The 21681-nt window shown below is 42.6% G+C and overlaps 1 protein-coding gene across 12 annotated transcripts in view; it reads right to left on the bottom strand.

Annotated features, from left to right (window-relative positions):
• The window catches only part of REEP1 (receptor accessory protein 1), a 67452-nt gene that overhangs the window by 39760 nt on the left and 6011 nt on the right, over positions 1–21681 (bottom strand). For all 12 annotated transcript variants that reach the window (XR_014851886.1, XR_014851885.1, XR_014851888.1 and 9 more), the window contains exon 2: positions 264–336. Coding sequence is in view for 6 of the 12 variants with exons in the window: in XM_085059546.1 (XP_084915672.1) it covers positions 264–336 (73 nt within the window). In the remaining 6 variants the exon portion in view is untranslated. The remainder of the gene's footprint in view (positions 1–263; positions 337–21681) is intronic.

The following is a 21681-nucleotide window of genomic DNA, read 5'->3' as shown; positions in this document are numbered from 1 at the left end:
AAATGCCTTTTAAGTCGGCTGTATATCTCACCACCAGAGGAACAGCACACATTTGTCAAGGAGCACATCAACTCTGCAGAGGAGCCAGAAGCACAAACCCAAGTCTCATTTGTGCCCAGCAATCAGCCAGTCCACCTTCGGGCCAATCTGCCCCTTGTACTGGTTTATGAGCTTTCCCTGAATACAGGCAACACCTTTACAATGTGGTGAGGAGCAATCTTAGAAAACAAACTCCCAGCATAGCCACAAACCTCATTACTCACATATTCTTTGATGTCCTTTGATTTCACGGCTTTGTAAGAATAATATGCGGGGTAAAGTGTGCCAAATATAAGCCTGGGAAGAAAACAAACAAACAATAAACGGATTAAATTGATTTCCTGTCACAGGAAAGATTTCTTTTTATTGTGTTTTAAATGTGTTTTTTGCACTAGTAAAAAGTGTTAGGATTTGATTCAAGCTTGAGTGCACTAAGTACAGTACAGGAGTGATTTTGCATCACTGAATTCAGAGCAGCTATTACCAGTGACTTGAATGAAGAGCAGAGATTCAGGCTGATTTTCCTTTTGCAGTGGTTTCCAAAGCTGTACTTTATGAGTTACACACAAAACAACCAAACCAAACAAAAAAGGCCACCACCACACTTCCAAAAGGAAATTAAAAATCTGATTTTGAAACCATCTACCAGGACTATGGGAGTATTGCTTTCAAAGAGTATAATTTAATAATTTCAAAGAGAATAATTTATCTAAAATCCGTTCTACCTCTATTCAAAACTTTGAAAAGCTGGCAGATGACAAAGCAGGATCCAAGTTCTACTGGTGCAAGGGTTTGGATGCCTTATCCTACATTACACCTGCAATAGGGAAGAACCCTGTACTGTTCAGTAAAGTCAATCTCATTCCGCATGAAAGGAGGAGGAATTTGCCACCCAAGATATGTCAACATGATCAGGCCTAAAAATCCCAGCTCTGCTGTTCTTTCAGACAGCTTCCTTTCATTTTCAAGTCTGAAAGGGATGCTGTCAGCTTCAAGATTTCATGTAAGAAAGAAACAAGGATCCGTAAGTTAAAAATAGCACTACTGAGGAAAAAATGTGGAGAAATTTTTATACTAGGTTCTCTCTGCATCACTGCCTACATGCTTATTCACTTGGATTATTCTGGATGTAAGCATAGGCTTGTCAAAACCACTTTGCCCTGCCCAGGTTTCAGCCAATTTTAGTCAATGCAGGAGGATGATGCTGCAAAGTCTAAATTTAATAGGTTGCAGGGTAATGTTTATTGGCTCACAACTACCCATCTTTCCGCTGAAGCCTTTGCTTCAGATTCATACAACTGTTCCCTCTGCTCCTGGGAATGAAAATGATCAATGTTTCAATCCCTAATTGTGGAGCCACACGGATCTGCAGTCATCTTTTTCCATCCTGCCAGCAGTGACTGTGTGCCGTGGGACTCATAATTACAGTCAAGTCCATTACGTGCACAAGACATTAAAAATTAACACTCTGGGATATGCTGCACCGTCGAACTTCCCGGAGCTCAGGAAGGTATTTATGAAAGAATGGGGTGAGCCAGCACACATCTTGATTTCCAAAGCAGTGACTGAAGGCAATTTGCCTGCTATTCATCATGCTCACTGTAGCATGGTTTAGCAGAACCTGAAGCACAATGCAGACTTCAGAAAAGCAGCTACTGAGTGAGGAGATTCAACATTTTACAGAGGCTTCACACTGGCTTCAAAAAGCTTTGCTGGAAACAGTCAACTCCAAACCCACAGGGGCTGTGCTATCTGCAAGGATCAGATACAAACACTCAGAAAGATTCTGGGAAACCAAAAGCATTTTTGTCCCTTGCAGTATCCCACCAAACAGCAACATGGGTTAAGGCAAGGACAAACACACGAACAATGGCTTGATCCTGTTCTCACTGAGGCTAATAACAAATATTCTGAGTTCAATGGTAGCAGGACCTAATCCAAAGAAGGTAGAATTCACAAAAGGAAGAAAGCTACAATATTCAGAAAATAACAGCTGAGCACATGAATAACATTTTTGGCTCCCCTTATAAAAAGCACTGCAATGCTGTTCTTCCTTCTTGGCCTGGGCTTGCTGCTATCTCATGGTTTTATTTCCTGCAAATAATCACTAAATGATGGATATTCATTTCCTCAGTTTGTGCTGGTAACAGAAAGTCACTGGATCCTGAAGAAGAAAATGGTTTATTAGGAACACCAGAAAATAATTCGTTGCAGACAATAAATACTTGGGGGGAAAATCCTGTGAGGGAAAGTAATTACAATAATTTTGCATGTGCAGAGCAAGGGACAGTTAATAAGGTGATGTGATCTCCCTAAACTGGAGATTGAGAGTTTAACTGATTTGCCTTGCAGTGAGTTGTGTGCATATATGGACATTTATTACTGCTGTGGTTTACCAGACTGAAAATTGTTTTAAGGAATGTTGGAAGCCAGTCTTGTCACTGCTGTGGCTTATTAAGTGGCTTGGGGGCAGTTAACCTCTGGGCACACCCTACAAATGGAAAATAAAAAATGTTTGGGCATTTCTGTAAAGTACATTCAGGGTTTTTGAGACAAATATTTGCATATAGGGATATTCCAGAAAGTCTCCTGAAGTTACTGTCTTCACTTGGCTTTGGATCAGGGTTGAGTACAATTGATTTCATTCAAACACACACATCAATCCTGCATCTCTTCCCTCAGTTCCTCTACCCTGCTGAAGACAATAATTCTCACTTCCCCCTCATCCAAGCTTCCTGTGTAATTAAAGTTATCGTTGATTCCTGCCTTCCTTCATCTCCATGCTCAGACTGTTGCCAAATCACTCCTGCACGCTATACACAAACCCAAGGCTGACCTTTTGTCCCTTTGCCTAAGCCATTAAGTCTTTCTTTGTCCAAGTGTTCTTTCCACCTCCTTGGTGTGGTCTCTACCCCACCTGGCTGCGCCAGTGTTTAAACATCTCTTCCCTGTCCCTGTCACCCCACTCCCAGCCTAACAAGCTGAAATAGCTTATCTTTGCTTTCCATGCCTGAAAAACGTCGTTCCTAACTACTTGGTTTGGTTTTTTATCACATCCCACCTTGCTCCCTTCCCTCCTTTAATGTCTGCAGTGCCACCACCCTCTTCCTCTGCTGTTCCCTGTATGTATTCTCACACACCCTGGAGCTCCTGTGCTCCTTGCTCCCCCACTGCATATCAGTCCATCACCTCCAAAACAGGCTGTTCCCTGGCAGTCATCCTGACAGCCCCCAGTTTAAGAGATAGCAGACCAAGCCACACCAATTCCAACCATATCATTCCCCAGTCTTCTTCATCTCTATATTAGTCTTCTGCAACACTTCTGATGTTCTCTGATCATAGGACCTTCAGCTTTCTTCACGCATCCCTAAAATCACAGGATGTCCCGCAGTTCCCTCCCACAGCTGCCAGCTAACCTGGAACCTTCTGTGTTACAGGCACTGACTGACTGCCTGGTGCTGGCCAGCCAAATTAATGACCTACCTATGGAGTCAGCACTGCAGCTTTTACCTCCTGGCAGACACTGCGGTGGGACAATCTCCTATCCAGCAGCTAATTCTTAGGAAAAATGTAGAAAATTTATATTTGAGACCTCTCTGACCCATCTATTTTGGCCACAACCGCTATGCAGATCCAAAAGTTTTGCAGCAGTGGAAAAACAGACTACTTAAGTCTCATTTCCTTAGGAAACCAGAGTCAATCCACTCCCCACCCATCTCTATCTTTCAAAGTTCCTTTAAATGAGCCATGTACCCAGGAAAGCCTTGGCCCTTTTACCCTCTGTGAAGAAGCAGAGGTCCTGATCATCAAACCTCCCAGAGCTTGGTGTAGAGTAGTTGCGACATTTAAAGCTACAGAAATGTTCTGTAGTCTGGGCTAAAGCAAGCACATATCCTCAGGGTATAGGGAGAGGCATCCATCAGTGAGTCAGGAAAAGCTCACTTGCAGCACTAAACAAATAACCACAACAGCCTGACAGTTCTTACACTGCTCCATGCTGGAGGTCTACACCAATTACAATCGCCTTGAAAAAGGACGAAACAGCGGCTGTAAAGAAATCACTGAAGAGTCAAATAATTGTGCAATAGGAGGCAAAAATCTATGTAAAAGGTTAGTCTGCCTAAAGAATAGGATAAGGATTAATGCTGAAAATCTTATAATCCTATTAGGCACCTCAGCAGCAGCAATCCCCAGTCTGGATCGTTACATGTGCTTCTGGTCATTCTTTGTCAAAAGCAACACGTAGAGGCAGGGGGGAAAGAGAAAGACAAGGAGAGTGGAAGTGCACTGGGGAAGATCCATGAGAACTGCAAAGGCTGTAATTGTTTCTTTTGCAACAAAGACAAATAACTGAAGTTATTTACTCCTTCTCCTGATGCAGTGTAAGGGGATGCTCAACTCAACACAGAGAAAAAAGACAAAAGGAGGGGAGAAATCCGCTCTATCACCAGGAGGTAATATGTGGAATGGATGAACTGTATTTATTTATATAATTACATTATGTAGGATGTGGGGCTTTGTTTTGGTTTTCATTATTCAAGTTTATCATTAGATGAGACAGGAAAGGATGAAGTTTCCCATATTGGGGGGTTTCCTGATTGTCAGGGGAATAGTAAATCAATTGAAGTGTTGGCTCCTCTTCAGCAAGCCCTGTCATATTCCAGGGGAGCAGCTGCACCATCACCAAAGCTCCTTCTGTCTCCACTTACCAGGACAGCCACAGTCAGACCTGGCTATTATATCCTTCTGTTCCTTCTCTGGATCTGCTGAAGCAGTGACCCGACCATCACAGAGCAGAGGCTATCCCAGCTGTGACAGTATTCCTGACAGAATTTAGCCTACAGCCTGGGGAACAGCCTCAGAGCTGCAACCATGACCTGAGAGGGTCCCAGAGGACATGCTGAGCTCTGATTTGGTAATGCTGCTTTCCTCATGGAAAAGTCATCTACCCACAAAATTAACTCTCACATTTCATAAAGTAGCCACTGAAATAAATGGACTCTCAGTGATTCTTGGTACTTTTTGCCAGGACTCAGGTTACCTCCAGAAACGCCTGCACATCCACTCCCTTGAGCATTTTTAACCACAGGGATATTTTCTGGGTGGTAACCTGCTGTTACAAATATACCAGCATGGGCTGTCTACATCCCAAGCCATCCAAGTTTTGCTCCTCTAGTTACCATGCCACCAGCAGTGTTTGGGCTGCCCAAACACTCAGAACATTGTACTACCACAACACAAATAGAACAGCCCTTATTTTGCCCATAAATAACTAATGTTCCCATTTCATCAGCACACAGCAGCCAAGATGGCAACTTCTGCTCACAGGGATAGACACATTTAGGAATCACTGAGATATTTCCTATTTCCTCAACATGTTCACTGGCTAGTGCGTGCTTCTTACACACAGAGCAGCAGCTGAGCTGTCACCATGCCAGCATTCCTCACTGATACCACCAAGAAGGGTGCCAATAGGTCTGTGCTCCTTACTATCAGTTGTAATTAATGTTCACACAGTGCCACAGATTAAAAGTAAATGGCACTGCCTTTGCACTAAAGGTTCCCAGTTGAAATCCAACAGTTGGGGACATTAAAATAAGTAGTGGATAAGGTCAGGGAAGGGTTAATGTGAATCCCTGAACAGACAAAATGCCTGATATTCAAGAAGGAGCTGGGGTGGAGGAAGCACCAGCTGCAGAGGAAATTCTGGGCTGATATTCCCTAGGAGGTGGCTCCTGCAAATTCATTTGTGGCCACTTTACAGACCAGTGGCTCCAGGGAAGTGGAGAACTTGTCTGTTTACCTCAGGGTGACAGCTGATGCTATCCTTACCTTGGGCCCCAAGAGATGTGGATACCTGACCATGCCAGACTGATATCCTGATACACTCTGAGAATACCCATGACAAAAATATCCCCCAGGGCCCCCAGGGCAAGAGCTGGGTCCTGATACTCCTGAGACAGATTAGGCTCACTTCAAACTCCATTTGCAACTTGAATCAAACATCCTTGTGAGGTTGGTTCAGTGCCCAAGGACAAACATGCAGATGTGACCATGCTACTTAGTCATGCACTGCCTTTGCAGATAAAGCTCCACTTATACAGCCACCCAGCACATCCCTGTGCGTTAGGAAACATTTCTTCACACCTCCTTGGTGGATGACCTGCTTACTCTTCTGACCTGCTCAGACCATGTCCTCACATCTGCTCTTCCAAAGCACCATACACACCCACAACACCTAGGATGCAGAAGGCAGACCCAGGACAGCTCTGTGTCTAACACAGAGGTGGCTTTCCATCCACCTCTGACTTTTCAGCCAGGTTACAACAGAAGCAAACTGAAACTTCATCTTGGTTAATGTAACCTAGCGGCTGAGGAAACCCAATCACTCCTCCTGGCGTAACTGTGGGTCACAGGGATGCCCGACTGGCCTTCCAGCAGGAATAATAAGTCAAGGACTGTCCTTGATGGTTCTAATTTAAGCAGTCTTCATCTTCCCCAAGCAGCACGTATTCCTCTCCAGTTGACATGACCCTTCTTTGTTTTCCTCAGCCAGGGCACTCCTCATATGGGAGCTGGCAGACAGCCAGGCACAAAGAGGTGAAGAGAAATAGCAGCAGGGATGGGTGGAGGAATTGGCCTTGGCCAGCCTGAAGCTGTCACACAACTGCACTTGGGTCACAACAACCCCATGCATTTGGGAGCAGAGTGGTTTGAGAGGCTGCTCAGCAGAAAGGGACCTGGGGGTGCTGGTTGACAGCTGGCTGGGAATGAGCCAGCAGTGTGCCCACGTGGCCAACAAGGACAATGGAATCCTGGAATCCTGGCCTGTATCAGCAAGAGTGTGGCCAGCAATTCCAGGGAGTGATTGTCCTGCTGTATTTGGCACTGGTGAGGCTGCACCTCAAATTGCTGTGTTCAGTTTTGGGCCCCTCACTTCAAAAAGGACATTAAGGTGCTGGTTGAGGTCCAGAGAAGTGCAACAAAGCTGGTGAAGTGCTCAGAAGACATGTCCTATGAGGAGCAGCTCAGGGAACTCAAGCTGTCTAGTCTGGAAAAGAGGAGGCTCAGGGAGACCTCACTGCTCTTTAGAACTGACAGGAGGTTGTAGTGAGGTGGGGTTAGTCTCTTCTGCTGTGCCTAAGTGAAATAATGAGAGAATGTGGCCTTAAGTGGCACCAGTGGAGGTTCAGATTACATATTACAAAAAAAAAAAATATTTAAAGAGTGGTTAGGAATTGGAATAAGTTACCCAAGCAGACGGTGGAGTCACCATCTCTGGAAGTGTTCAAGAGACATCTGGATGTGGCACTTGGGGTATGGTTTAGGGGTGATTATGGTTGTGCAGGGTTGACAGTGGGACTAGATGATTTTAAAGGCTTCTTTCAACCTCAATGATTCTGTGAACTATTACATTTTCTCACATTGAAATCTTACATTCAGACTAGTCTAAAGAAGAAAAACTTGTCCCTACTGTTCCCTTTTCCAATACTTCCTGTCACAGGAACAAGATAGAAATGCTAAAATAACTCTATCACTGATGGAGAGACCTTGTTAAATATTGGGATTGTTATGATAATGCACGTGATGCCTACTAAAGCCTGACATTCCCAGTAAAACTATCAGCAGTGAAGGGTCTTCACAGGGTTATGTTTACATGGACATCTTTGAGTATCATATTTAAAGTCCATTCAAGATTAGGCAGGTACTTAACCCTTCCCAGGGTTACTGTTCCAGACTCTCTTCAAACTCAGGGAGAATTCCATCAATTTACACTCAAGCCAACACTTAAAAGTTTTCTTTCCAGCCCTTCAGAGCAGAAAATGCCTTTGTAGCTGCTATAAAAATATCCCACAGCTCTGCAGCTATTTTAGGAAGCAAATTCATTGCAGGTAGAGGTTTACTAAGCTGGTCTGTTGTACTTCACGCTGCCTTCGGTGGAGCTGTCGGGCCCAGAGTGCTGATCAGAGAGGGGAATTTGTTGTATCCGAGACAATGTTTGAAAGGGGGACTGCGAGGAGAGCGTGCATGCTGGAGCAGGGCCCTGACCCACGGTGAGAAGCTGCAATCAACAAGAACGCTGTGCCTGGCACACCCCAAGAGGCTCTGGGCAGCTGCCTAGGAGAGATAGTGTTTTGTGGGCCTCGCCAGAGGCATTTGAGCTGCTGCTGCTCCTCCCCTCTCAGCGCTCCAGCTCAGCAGCACCGCAGGAGAAAACAGCCCACGGCACTGAGCTTGCTCCCAGCGCTGGCACAGCCCACGGCTTCATCACTCGTTTGGGGAAGAAGAAATAATTCATCAAAGTGTGATACTGAGGGGAATAACATCTGTGCCTTTTAGAGAAGAAAACAGTCCTGTTCTGTGACCGGGTCAGATCTTCACCCAGCTTCACTGATCCAAAACGGCAGGGCTCAGGGTCTGTGTGCCCTGATGTTTTCCCTATTGAGTACTGACCGTATAGCTCCGGCTTTGAGAGCTTTGTTTTTTACCAAGCCAAATAAATGGCAATTTAAAAACTAAATGGTATGTTTTAGATGGGAAGGGCTGCTTTTCCTGACTCTGGAGAGGGGGATGTTTATGTGGGAAAAGGCTTTTTTAGAAGCACTGATATTATATTCTAGAGATGACAGATGGTCTAAAATCTGCATTGTGATTTTAGCCTACAGACTTACAGTAGGCTCATGATATGAAAAGGAACAGAAAAACTTATAACCTAACCAATCTAATTTCTAGGCTAAAAAAAGGTATAAAATATGGACTGCATATCAACAGAGAAGCTCTGCATTATTTTCATAGGAAACCACATCATGCTGCAAGTATTATTTCGGAATTATTTTGACTGATACTATGTGAATCACCTTTTAGGAAGTGTAACCACATACAGAAATCTTAATTGAGAGCATAATCGTACTACATTCTGTGTATCCAAAAACTTGGTTCAGGTTATGGAAGACTTCCACCATCAAACCACAAGTGCTACCACTGTCTGAGGAAGTAGTGAGAAACACAAAAGCCCCTGTTCATCTACCCCTTGCTGAAAGACAGCTTTAGACTTCTTGTGGTGTACTCATGGGACAGAAAACAGGAATAAAAAATTAAATGAAACCATAACACATCCAAATCAATTGCAACATAATCTCCTTAGAGTACTGTTACTGCAGCTTCCCAGGGACAGAACATTACTACAAGTGCTTAACTAAATGCATGGAATATTTCAGCTCAATGCAACTTAAAAATTAAACTAGAAGATCTCTTTGGCCCAAATATTCAGCTAAAGGCATGAAAAATTTTGACTTCCCATGGATTACCAATGGTTCAATCCACTGTAACAAATCAAACAGTCCCAAGGCTGCAGTGAATACCACTGGGTCTTGGAGCTTTCCACAAGCTCTTGGAGGAGGATAGAAGCCCTGGGTAGATCTCTCCCCTAGCCAAGGAGAGCAGTTTGGTACAAAAACAGCTATCAGGCATAATCATGGGCAGCTTGGCAGAAGAGAGCCTGAGATGAAATCTTACTATTGTTCCAACCCCCTGCCATGGACAGGGACACCTTCCACTAGTATGGTGGATATGGTGGATGCTGGTAAAGTAACAGTAAATAGTGTAATTCCTTCCATCAGGAACTGACTTTCTTACATCTCTGAGGACTCCAGAACATTAATCACAAAAACCAGAAGACCAAACATTTTGAGGGACCAGCCTCACTGAAAACAAGTGGGACCCAATACAGACATATAACCTCTACGTTCCAGAGCTAATATCTACCTCCTACTTAAGCAAACAAACAAAAATCCCACACACACCTTTAAAACATTTCTTCTTATTTTGATAACATTATTCAAAGAAGGATTTCAAAGTGCAGTATAAGTATTATTAATGTGAATATCAAAAGTGGTGGCATTACTACTGATTTGTGATTATTTCAATTTCCTTAGTGTTTTATGTCAACTTTAAATTATAAGAAAGTGAGACTTACTGAAATTATACAGGAAGCTCGTATCAGAAACATTAACAGTGCCCAGTTTTCAACTCCAGTTTTAAAGCAAGAGTGTAGGAAAGCTAAGGCAAGATGATTCTACAGGTGATTTCAGAATACTCAGCCCAGCTCCACGCTTTGGTTAGCACGAGTATCAGAATGCCACATGCTAAATATAACAGCTGTGACATTGTCAGGAGTTCACAAGCCATGCAGACCAAGTTTCTCTTTCTGGCCCACAGACATAGATTGGTATTTCTTCTGGGTATTAGAAACATTTTAGGGAGTGGCTGGGCACCTGCTTTCTTACTAGGACCTGTATAATTTTTATTTTAAAATAAAGGAAAACAAGAAACTGTCATACAGCTTGAAAAAGGGCAACTTCTAGTCTTTTCTCACATGTATTTGACAAGGGTTTCTAGCGTGAATTTAATAGAGTTCTTTTCTCCAGGGTCTTTTCTCATTTCATTCATCCTTTTTAATCCCTCCATTTTATAGAGCTAATAACAGAATTGGAATGAAATGCATGGTGCAACTGAGATAATCACAAAGGGAGAGATCTCCAGCTGGAACTGAACTGATACAGAGCAGCCTCCTGTCCAACCCAGACATAAGGGAGAGGAATGCAGAAGGAAACAAGCCTCTGTTCTGAAGCCACAGACCAGTAATGCATAATCAATCAGATCTGCTAGCTACACCTCCGAATTCAGCTTCAACAACCAGGACAACTATTTGCCTCTAATTAATATAAATTAGAAGAAAAATTACCATTTAGTGGTTGATCCTAAATCATGGTGTTAGGATAAGTGGTACAAAACAGCAGGTGGGAGAGCCTAAATAATACCCTGACCCAGCAGCTCTTAGGGCTGTCCCAGGGCAGCGTCAGCCCCACAGGGGTGACACCCATCATGACAGCTAATGGGAGAGGCTCCCAAAGCACTTCACAGGCTGGGGGTGGTTAGTAGCTACAGGACCATGAGACTCATTATGGGATGCATGGGCAAACAGTGGTCTAGGGCTCACACACGAAATGAAAAGCACACCAAAATGACAGTACAGTGGCACCTCTTGTTTCACATTTCCTTCACATACTCATCCACAATGGTCATGATATAAAATACCTACTGAACCTCTGAAGCTCTCCTGAAGAATATATGGGACACCCTGCACTTTGGCTTCTGAGTTTCCAAGGAGCTTTATTGCTAGTGCTCACTGCAGAGCATCTCCTCCAGGGTTGAATCTGGAGGAACCAGGCTCACCCAGGAACAAAGGAGAAGCACCAATCCCCCACTAGAGATAAATCATGAGCCCATTTTCTCCCATATCAACAAAAAGAAGCTGGGATGTTTAGAAAGCCCATCAACACTAAACTAAACCTCTGCAAACACCTTTCTTCCCCACATTCTCCCATCTGAAAAGAGAGAGAGCAAAATTCACATGACAGATACCACTTAGTGTGCTGCTGGAAACTGTCAAGTGAAAGAATGGTGAATGTAATGCAAGAAATACAAATGTGTCCTTTAGACTAGAATCACAGAATAATTTAGGTAGGAAGAGATCTCTATAAGTCTTTAATCCAAAATAGGACTGAGTTTACATGAGGTTGCGCCAGGCCCCATCCAGTGAAATTTTCAGTATCTCCATCTCTGGACTCCTGTTTGTGTTTTCTCACCCTTGCTTTGAAGAATTCTTTATATTTAATCAGAATTTCCTTTGCTGCAACTTGTTTCCATTGCCATTCTGCTGTGACTCCACAGCCTTCTCTGTAACAATCCACCACATTTTTGAAGACAGCAATGACATCTCCCCTCCCCCATTTCTTGTTAAGGCTGAACAAACATCCCACTCATCTCTCCTGGTGCACCATGTGCTCCAGTCCTCTTCTACTGGACTCACTGCACTTTGCCAGTGCTCTCCTTATTCCAGGGAAACCCAAATGGGATTTCACAGCTGCCAACTGGAGGGGAACAATCACTTTCATCAACCTGCTGGACAATCCTTTTACTTACCCAACCCTGTGTCGAGATCTGGAAGAGAACAGCACTGCATCATTCCTACGATCAGAGGTACAGAAGCACCAGGGATCCACTCCCTGAATGATGAGGAGATCCTTCACTGCTGCTTGGAGAACCTTCCTCAGCCCCACCCTTTCCTTTGCAATTGATGCTGTCCCCAAGGAGCTAAGCTGGGGAATACCCACTTGACTGCCAAGGAAAGCATGTGAACAATAGCACCACATTGTCTTAACTCTGGGACTTAGACCGGGTTGCTGTCAAGCAAAGAGCTTCAAAAAGAGGGACTGGGATATGAAATGAGTATTTACAAATACTGCTTTAATTCTCTAGCTTAGCCATTTTTGGTGAGCTAGAGGAACAGCTAGATTTCCCTTATCTCTATGGCCACATACTCACATACAAGGCTTTGTGTCATTAACTCTGCAGTTTACTATAATGGTTTTATGGTAATGTTGTTGCATGATTTATTCTTACATAAAGCCACGAGTAGAGAGGTCATTACCAGCTTATTTACCCCTATGCCAAACACCATGGCCCACGGTATGTATCTAGAGATAAAATGACACATCCTTTCTTCTACTGGAACTGGGAACCTCACAGAAGTAAATTATCCATACATGGCTAATAGTCATGCTATGATAATTTTTAAAAGGATCAGAGGCTGCAAAGCCTTGATCAAGCTAAAATTTATTTAAATGGCTTTCTTAAAAGACAATCTCCTCCAGAGCCCCTAAATTCATTCAGAATTTGGAGAATTGTATTTTCAGGTTACATGAAGAAAGATTAAATGAAACTGATCCTAAGAAGAGTTATATTCAGCACTTTCAATGGGTTGACCTATGTTATTAACAGTACAAATACACACTCCAAGGTCCAGGAATCTTTAAATTCTCTAACCTAATCATCCTAAGAGGCTTTTCAGGACTAACTGAGCACAAAGCTGTACCCTAGGCACAGAAATACCAGCACCTCTCTAAGTCTTACCATCCTCAACTAGTTCTCTCCAAGTCTTTGGGAAATAGTTGAGTTCTCAGATCCCTATTGCACATTTTGGTTCCACATTGGCCCAGGTAAGCACTCCCCTGGTTGGACCTCCATCATGCAGTGCTGACACACAAAAGCTGCATCTGTTGTGCCTTTAACTTGCTGGTGTTGGGCAGGATCTTGTCACTGTTTCTGGCTCAGAGCATACTAGCACACAGTGTGGGTGGACTAATATACCCCAGGTGGAGACTCAGTTGCCCAGCCTCCAAAATTCATGTCATTCACTCACACTTGCATAACACTTGCATATTGCCCAGAACTGCAGCTCAAGTTGAATATTTCTGGCTTGCAATTCACTTTGCAGGTGCATGGGACAGATTCAACTCATGCAAGTTGTACAGAGCATTCTAAAATATCTTTGGTTTTGTTTGACAAAAGGTATGTACAAGTGTATACATATCAAGACAAAAATACTGGAACTTAGACACACTTCCTTAGCCACTCTGGGATGTTTCTTAAAATGCAAGGCTTCTCTTCTGAACTTTGAAATCTCTCTACATCTATTTAACTTTCCTACATCATGATTCACTTCACAACTAAATATACTTCTGCTACAAAGAGAGAATTTCTTCCCTACTCCTACCAAATAACTTTATCTTGTTAAGTACCTCCAGGTTTTGTACTCCTTGACCAATATTTGATTTCTTTTTTAATTTCTGATATTTTCCAATCTTACCATAGCTTCTTCCTGAAGCTTAGCAGGTTAACCACTTTTCTGTTACACCAAATAGTAGATTTCAATCCCTGTAGTAATTCTAGCAAGTGACATTTGGGTCTGTAACTAAAGGCAAGAGAGAGAAAGGGGTTTCTTTTCACTTCCACCAATTTTGACAGCACAGCTACTATTTACCTACATTGTATTTTTTAAGAACCAGCTATTACCTAAAGTGCAGGCAAGACTGACTAGCAAGGACAAGTATCTGCTGAAGCATTTCATGGCACAGCACTTCATACTGAGAGCTGTACAATGGCATCTGACCGTTTGAGATTTTGGACAACTAGATACCTAGGGTAAAAAGCTTTCCTGAAGCCTGAGATGACAAATATCTACACGTCCCATTGACCATGCTGGACATTAAATGGTTTTCACCACTGGAAATCAGCAGCCTGGTCACAGCCCAGGCTGTGTGAGATCTAGAAAGAGAAGTTGCAGTTTCCAGGCACTGCTTCTGTGCCAGCCTTTCCCACCTCCATCATTACACAGTGAGACAATCTCGCTGTGAGCACATCTGAGCATTTCCCACATTTGCTCATTTATTCTCGTCAGGTGACTTCTTGGAAGCAATTACAGGAACATTTCCATTCAAAATAAATTATCAGATAACAGTTTCTCAAAAAAGAGCATGCAAACAGCCTTGCAGGTTCAGAGTACAAATCAAAATATCTGATGCCCACAGATATATGCAATATATGCACATATTATAAAAGTCAGGATTTAAAATCCAGTTTCTCAATTTGGTGAAGAGATGAAGGGGTTTGACTCGGGTTTATTAATGCCTCTAGACAGCAGCATTGCTATCCAGATATCCAATCCTCCTTCTAACAAAAGATGTCGTGTTCTCATTTGCATTCAATTTTGATCTCTCCCAGATTTCTCATCTCTCTCTGAATTTCAGACTTCAGCTGAGAGTCTTAGAGAGTAAAAGGGATAAGTCACGCCGATCTCTTCTATTTTGCATTTCCCCAAACACAAATGTGATCAGATCAAAGCCTGTGACACAGGCACAGCTCCATTCCTACACCATGAGGAATATCACTTTGTCTCAGGCTTGGGTAAAATGCCAGTGCATTGAACAATTCTGAATGGAAAAGGCTTTGCCTCTCTTCTTTCTTTCAGCTTAGCGACTTCACCTCTTTTTCATTCTCACCTTCCCTCTCAGACATATACCTTGCAGCTGGCAGCTACTCAAAATATAAAATAAAATATAAACTGATGCTTAGGAACCAGATGGAGACTTCACAGAAATAACTTGAGAGGAAAGCAAAGGGGAAGACAGCCAATCCTTCTAGGACCATTTCAGAGATTTCTAAAGCAGCTGCTTGAGAAGGCAGCTTGTACTTTTTGTGGGAACGCCCACACTGCGTGCTATCTTATGTATGCTTTTCCATCATTTCTTATTCATTAATACTGCTGGTTTAAATGCCACAGTCCAGTGTTCGTTCTCTTTCCCAAGCAAGGGGATTCACGCTGAAGGATGACAATGTTGCAACTGCCGATCTACAGGAACAAAGTGTTGCTATTTTGAAATGAAATAGTTAAACTGCTTCAAAGACATGTAGCTGTGTAAAATGTGTCTGGAGAATTGGATTTACACAGACTTCAGCCATTTATGGTCTGACTGCCCAGAGTGAGGTTCTTGGTTTCAAGAATATACATAAATTATAATAGTGTTTGAATAGGGACCTGATTTGTTACAGCCAAGTATCTGCAAACCTCAGCAGAATAGTAATTGAAAAAGAATGCTGAGCTATTCCAGTGGCTGTATAGCATATCTGAGTGCAAAAACCTTAGGACACACTATATGAAAGAGATGAAAAATATCTAATCTATAAGTAAATCCTTGGGGGTGAGGGGTGTGGTTTTACAGAATGAGTTTACACGACATTAAATATGAATTACCACAAACTACACAAAAAGCAGACTGGTTCACTTTCAAGTACCATGCAAAATCAGGCATAGTATTTATAAACTTAAAATGCATGTCCTGCCTCATGGACAGCAGGCAAGAATCTTTCATTGGCTGTTCACAGTCCCTCAAGCAGCTCTGCTGATTCTGCAGTGATCTAGGAATAATATGTAGGAACAGGCATAGGATGTGTATCATCAACAATGTATGTCACATCCCCACAGGCCCTGAAAATGGCTGTCAGTGAGCTGCTGGGGTTCCCAGTTGTGGAAAGCCTGCAAAGCAACACTGGTTTAAGACAGCCAGGATCAGGGATGTGAGCTCAGAGCTAATGGCAGCAGCCATGGTTAGACTGCACCCTCTGCAACAGAGCTTTACACAAGGGTATAGGCATGGAGCATGAGAGATTACAGAGTTTCTACTTGTCTGACATGATTAATGAAGCTTTAAAAATATATATGCTAAGGTGCATTAAGGCATTAGGACTCTTTAGATTGAATCTAAAGAGAAGGTGGTCATGCTCTTCATCCTCGGCTTTCAGTGGGTATTAACAATTCTTAGAGAAAAGCTCGATAGTGAAGCTCATCAGAGCTCCAGAGCTGAGGTCAAGGTGTCTTGATTATGGGCTTTGGGATGGCCCATTCGATTGCCTTTGGTTGCTGAAGGGCAAGTATACCCATATTCCTACTTAGTGATGAAATTCCCTATACTAAAATGTAAAGCAAAAATAACTGTCCTGAGAGAATCATGCTTTTAGGAGCCCTCTATCCTTGATCTGTCACCACTCAAAGGGCAGTTTAACTCGAAGCTCATAAAGAACACAAGTCCTCCATTGAACTGGCCAACTTCTGTCCCATAATAATCAAATTTCTAGGATGCAGCTGGCACCCTCTACAAGGCCCTCATCATTCCAAGCTACAAACACAACCTTAGATCTCCCATCCGGGTAGATTTACACCACGCACCAACCTCAGCAAAGCTGAACCAGTTGACACAACTTGAAGCTCTGGTATTTCCTTAGGGATGAGAAAATTATTGAGGTTTGAATTGAACCAGCATTTTTCAGCTATTTATTTAGTTTGTCTGCAGAACATCCAGCCTTAATTCTTCAGGTTTACCACAAGCCAGGACTGGGAATTTTTGTGGCAGTTCTAGCTAAAATTTGGCAATGGACCTCTTAGCCTACTTATAAGGACAAAATAGAGATGCTGTAATTATTTCAGATATGAACTTTTTTTTCCCTCATGTGACTTTTTTCTTAGAGGGTTACATTAAGAAGCTTTCTATTGAATTCCATCTTTTTTGTTTGGATGAATACACTTCATTTCACACGGATTCTGTAACTCTGATCATGCAGCTATAAGGCTTTTTTGAGCACATAAAATGATACACTTCTTTGATTTCTGGATTAGAAGAAAAGAATTTATGCAATTCCTGATGGATTGAAGAATCTCCAAACCTTCTTAGTGAATGTGTTCCTCAATTGTCTTTAAGTGTTCGGGTGTTAAGAATTCCCATCTCAGAGTCAGCTGTAACAGAACACACCATTCACAAGGATCTCACAATGCTGTCCAAATACAAATTTAAAACCAGCTTTACTCAGCACAATGAGATGGGAGATCACAAGCAGACACAAGGATAGGCAGCAGAACACAGGGGTTCTTGTAGACCTGTTCAAAATGACCACAGAAGTCTCTGTTGCAGGCTCATGACAGTTACAGCTATATAAATATCCAGATATGGATATATCTGTGAGATAGATTATATCCTGAGGAAGCATCATTAGACCTCAGGTTCTCTATAAGTCATTCGAGTCAGCAGGGGATTGGTTTGATGGATTGCACTCTGACAGCTATGAAAAGAGGTGAGCACATTATAACAAGCATGAGAAAATTCCTATAACGTTTATGCAGGAAATCATTTACTCTTAGTTCAGTGTCTGTGTTTTTAAGATATGTTTTAAAATAGTATCTTCCTCTCTGCATTTGATCCTATGAGAAAGACCCTTTCTGTATATAGGACAGCAGAGTGTGTTGCCATGGAAATTATTACAATCTACTTAAATTCAACAAATCCAGCCTTATCGGGTATATTCCCCAGAGTGTCTCAATTTAATTATTAATGTTCTTTCTAAACAGCAACATCTTTCTGTTTTGACCAAAATTCTTCTAAGCAGAATGAAAACAATAAACCTGGAAAGCAGAGTCCTTTGTTCAGCTACAAAACAGGTACAATTAAGCCATAGAAAATGCAAACAGCCTCCAGGCTGCTCTGACAATGTGCTTCAACTCAGACCTAGACAAATTGTTTGGAAGGGGGCAAGTCTGGTTCAGTGCCTGTGTCCATCATGCCCCTGGCCTCTCTGCTGTGATTTCCAGCAAAAAACACCAGCCAGGATAGTGGGCTTTTTTTGCAGAGGGACACGCTCAGTGGAATCTAAACATTGACCATCAATTCATTTTCATATAACCACCTGTCTTGAGCTCATTCACAAGTCAAACCACTCAATCTTTTCCCATGAAATATGTGACTAAACCCAAAGTCTTTCAGCCTAAGGGCAGTTGCAACATTCATCTCTTTCTTTCACATGTCAGCATGAATTCTGCAGGTAGGTTTTAGGAGTCAGATGGTATTATTGAGACTGATCTAACACCAGGGATAGTTTCTTGTGGGTCACATAATCTGAGTGGCTCATAGGTCCAAGTCCACAGCAGAAGAGGTAGCAGGACAAGCAGAACCCTTCCATGAGCAGAATAAGGCTCAAGAACATCAAACTGCTCATCCACAAAAGGGCCTAAGGCAGAGTATGGCCCAGAGCAGTCCTGTGGGAACTGCCCAAGCTAGAACAGCCAGCTCATCACGAGGGCTGTTTGATGTCACCTGCAGCCTGAGCAAGCTGCTCTCCCCATATGCTCCCAGCAAGTGTCAGAGCATTTGTGCTGAAGACATCAAGACAAAGATGACCATGAAATATTGTGGTGAATTGAGAAGGTTGTCTCCCTGTAACTGCTCTGCTCTTCCCCATCACCAGGTGTTTCCCATCTATCCTCCCTGAAGGGTGTTCTTCCTGAAATGCCATACAAGATTCCTGATTTCACTTCTCCATGAGTGCTTCTCAGGGACTGACAGCAGGAGGACTCTGCCACAAAACAAACTTGTCTATGTAAAACATCTCAGAGCACCCCTGGACTTCTGACCATTGGTTTGGAAATTTTAGCTTAAAACTCATATTTGCCTTGCCCCTCCAATTCTGCGCCAGTTGGGGTACCTCATTCCCACATCACGGTCTACCACGTGTAAAACAGAACTGTAGGGTTACTAAGACAATTTTATAGCTACCAAATTAAGAAAGAATAAATAATTTCCCCTCTTCCCACAGGGAATTTACAGCACTGCACTGAATCCAGGCTCTTGGTATTCTCATATAAAATCTGCAGCACAAGCCCTTTCCTTGTGTGAGGTTGGTTATTTGTCACAAGCCTCCCTCCAAAATATGAGGCAAGAAATGTCTATCAGTGTTTGGCTTTCCTCTGTAAACACTTATTTATAGGCAGGAAACAAAAAATAGAATGAATAAGCTCAATGAAAGGAAGCAGCAGTATCAACTCAACAGAAACAGAAGTGTTTCTTCTGCAGAAGCTGCAACTGTTCGTTGATGCTGATAGCATTGGATTGCCTGGTAGATTCACAGGCAGGTACACACATTGTCCTGGCATCCCTGGGACCCATCCAAAAAGGCACAGCATTCCAGGCATGAGGAGCATTCTTTGTAGTTCCTCACAAAGAGGGTCTTCAATATTGATTTTGTTCTCCTGTAAAATTTGCCATCTTTGGAAAGCAAAATATTACCACTGGCTCCATGACAGAGTAAGAGAAGAGACTGCAGCTTTATTGACCAGTTGATTGATTCCTTCTTTGAAATTGGATGTTTATTTATTAGCAATTAGTACATGAGCAGTAAGGGGTGCAGCAAATAGCATTTGAAGAAACAAGCCTTTCCTAAGCATGACACCAGCTGTCCCCCTGTCATTACCAAGAGTAAATCTCCAACTTGACAACTCTGCCTCCACATAAATGTGTGTCCCTTCTGAAACATAATCCTTGCTCTTCATTTCTACTTACTGTACAACAGCTTCTCTGCTTCTTTGATGCCACCCCTGCCCTTCTTCTGGCTCTGTGACCACTTTTACCAGGCTGCAGGTTGCTGCTGCTTTACCACCCAGAACAAGTTAAAATCCCTTGTCCTCCCCTGCTCTTGCAAAATGTCTACAAGAAACAAACAGCAGGGTATTCTGGCAAGAAGTTATGCCCATTATGAGGCTCACAGCAATACATGGAGTGGTTCTGTGTACAAAGCTTGGGAAAGTGCCACCCATGTTTCTAGCTCCAGCATGGTGCTCTGAGTCTGGAGTGCTTTCCCAAGTCCTACCTGTAGAAGGAGCAGGCGTGTCACCTCAGCCATTCTCTTCAAAAGCACACAAGTCATGGGAAGATAAAACACATTCTTCATTTTGTCACTTCTTCTAGCTCTTTCTCACAATTCTGCTCACCATCTGTTTTGCCTGTATTTCATCAGTTTGAATTAGGCACTCCTCAGAGCAGGAATTCTATCTTACTACACGCATGTGAAATGCCAAAACAGAGCATGAACACTGTACCAGCAGTAGTGTCACAGAGAAATGACTGAGGAGCACAGGATCAGTCTCAAAAATTATTCTCCTAGAATGCAGAGTTGCATGTATTCATACCTTATTTATTTTTCTATTACTACAGAACTTAGAAGAACCAACTAGAGATTAACATCCATTGTCTAGGTATTGTAAAATAAAAAATTCTAAATGAGACTTGCCGCCCAAAAGAGTTTGCAATCTAAGTAGCATACCAGTGATAACAAAAGTATGTGGCACCTTCCCCTGCAAAAAACAGCATGTGATAAACTTCAACCACACAGGTGACCTAAGTGAGATTTTGCCGTATGTGTGTTTTGCTTGCAAAGAGCCTGATTACATGGATGCATCCCTCCATTAGGCCATTTCACCTCACAAGACCTACCTGAAATCTGAGTGGCCCCAATGCAGCCAAGTGGACAAATGAACAAAAGGAAATCTAGACTCAGATCCTTGCTGCCTAATGAGGACAGGGAAAAAAATTTGTCATACAAAGGTCCTGCAGCAACCCAAACTGGCCAATACTTCTGCAGCACTCAGGTCTTCATCCACCTTTATGATTAGCCTGAAAGTTCCCAAGTATCAGCTCTGTCTGCTGAGAGCATGGAAGCAGAAAGACAAAAGCAGTGCTCAGAACCAACTGCTCAAGAAGTAGGAGGTGTGATTGTGTGTCGTCCTCCTTCTTCTAATTTGTACCAAGTATTTCCTCTTGACCCAACAGCTCTCCATGTAACACACAACTTCTGATGGAAGCTCCTTAGACGTGCCTGTCTCCCTCTGTTAACTGTAGTAAGAGCACAGAAGAGTTTCTCAATCTTTCCTAATCACCAGACAATCCAAACTTCAAAAGAAACATACAGCTCATTTTATATCCCACTGCTGCTTAAGGAGAGACGACAAATAATAAGTCACATGGAACTGGCAAAATGTTATTCTTTTACAAAACTTAAATTCAGTAGATAGAATTACAAAACTTGTAACTAAAAAAATAAAGTAAAAAATTGTATTTTCTGTCTAAATCGGTTAGTACATAACTACCTGTATGAGGGCTTCTGGTTTAGAGCTGGAACATTTCCACTGACTGACTGATGTTTTGTGGACTGCCAGCCATCTGTGGACCACAGGTCGAGTACCTTGGATCTAAATCTCCCTCCTGTGACTAAGAAACCAATTTTAGGCAGTGTAGAGCCTGACTTAGTAGCCTGTATTAGGCAGTCTGGCTGTTGCTTTCTGCTGTATGTGACACTAAGGAGAGCACTGAGGATTTGAAAGTCATGATTCAAAATACTTCAGCCTTTGTTTGTTTGACTGCT

Source organism: Lichenostomus cassidix, chromosome 4, assembly GCF_008360975.1.
Source record: "Lichenostomus cassidix isolate B80296 chromosome 4, HeHo_3.0, whole genome shotgun sequence".
Classification (NCBI taxonomy): domain Eukaryota; kingdom Metazoa; phylum Chordata; class Aves; order Passeriformes; family Meliphagidae; genus Lichenostomus; species Lichenostomus cassidix.
The sequence above is the reverse complement of the archived record's forward strand: the minus strand, read 5'-3'. Positions and strand labels throughout refer to the sequence as shown.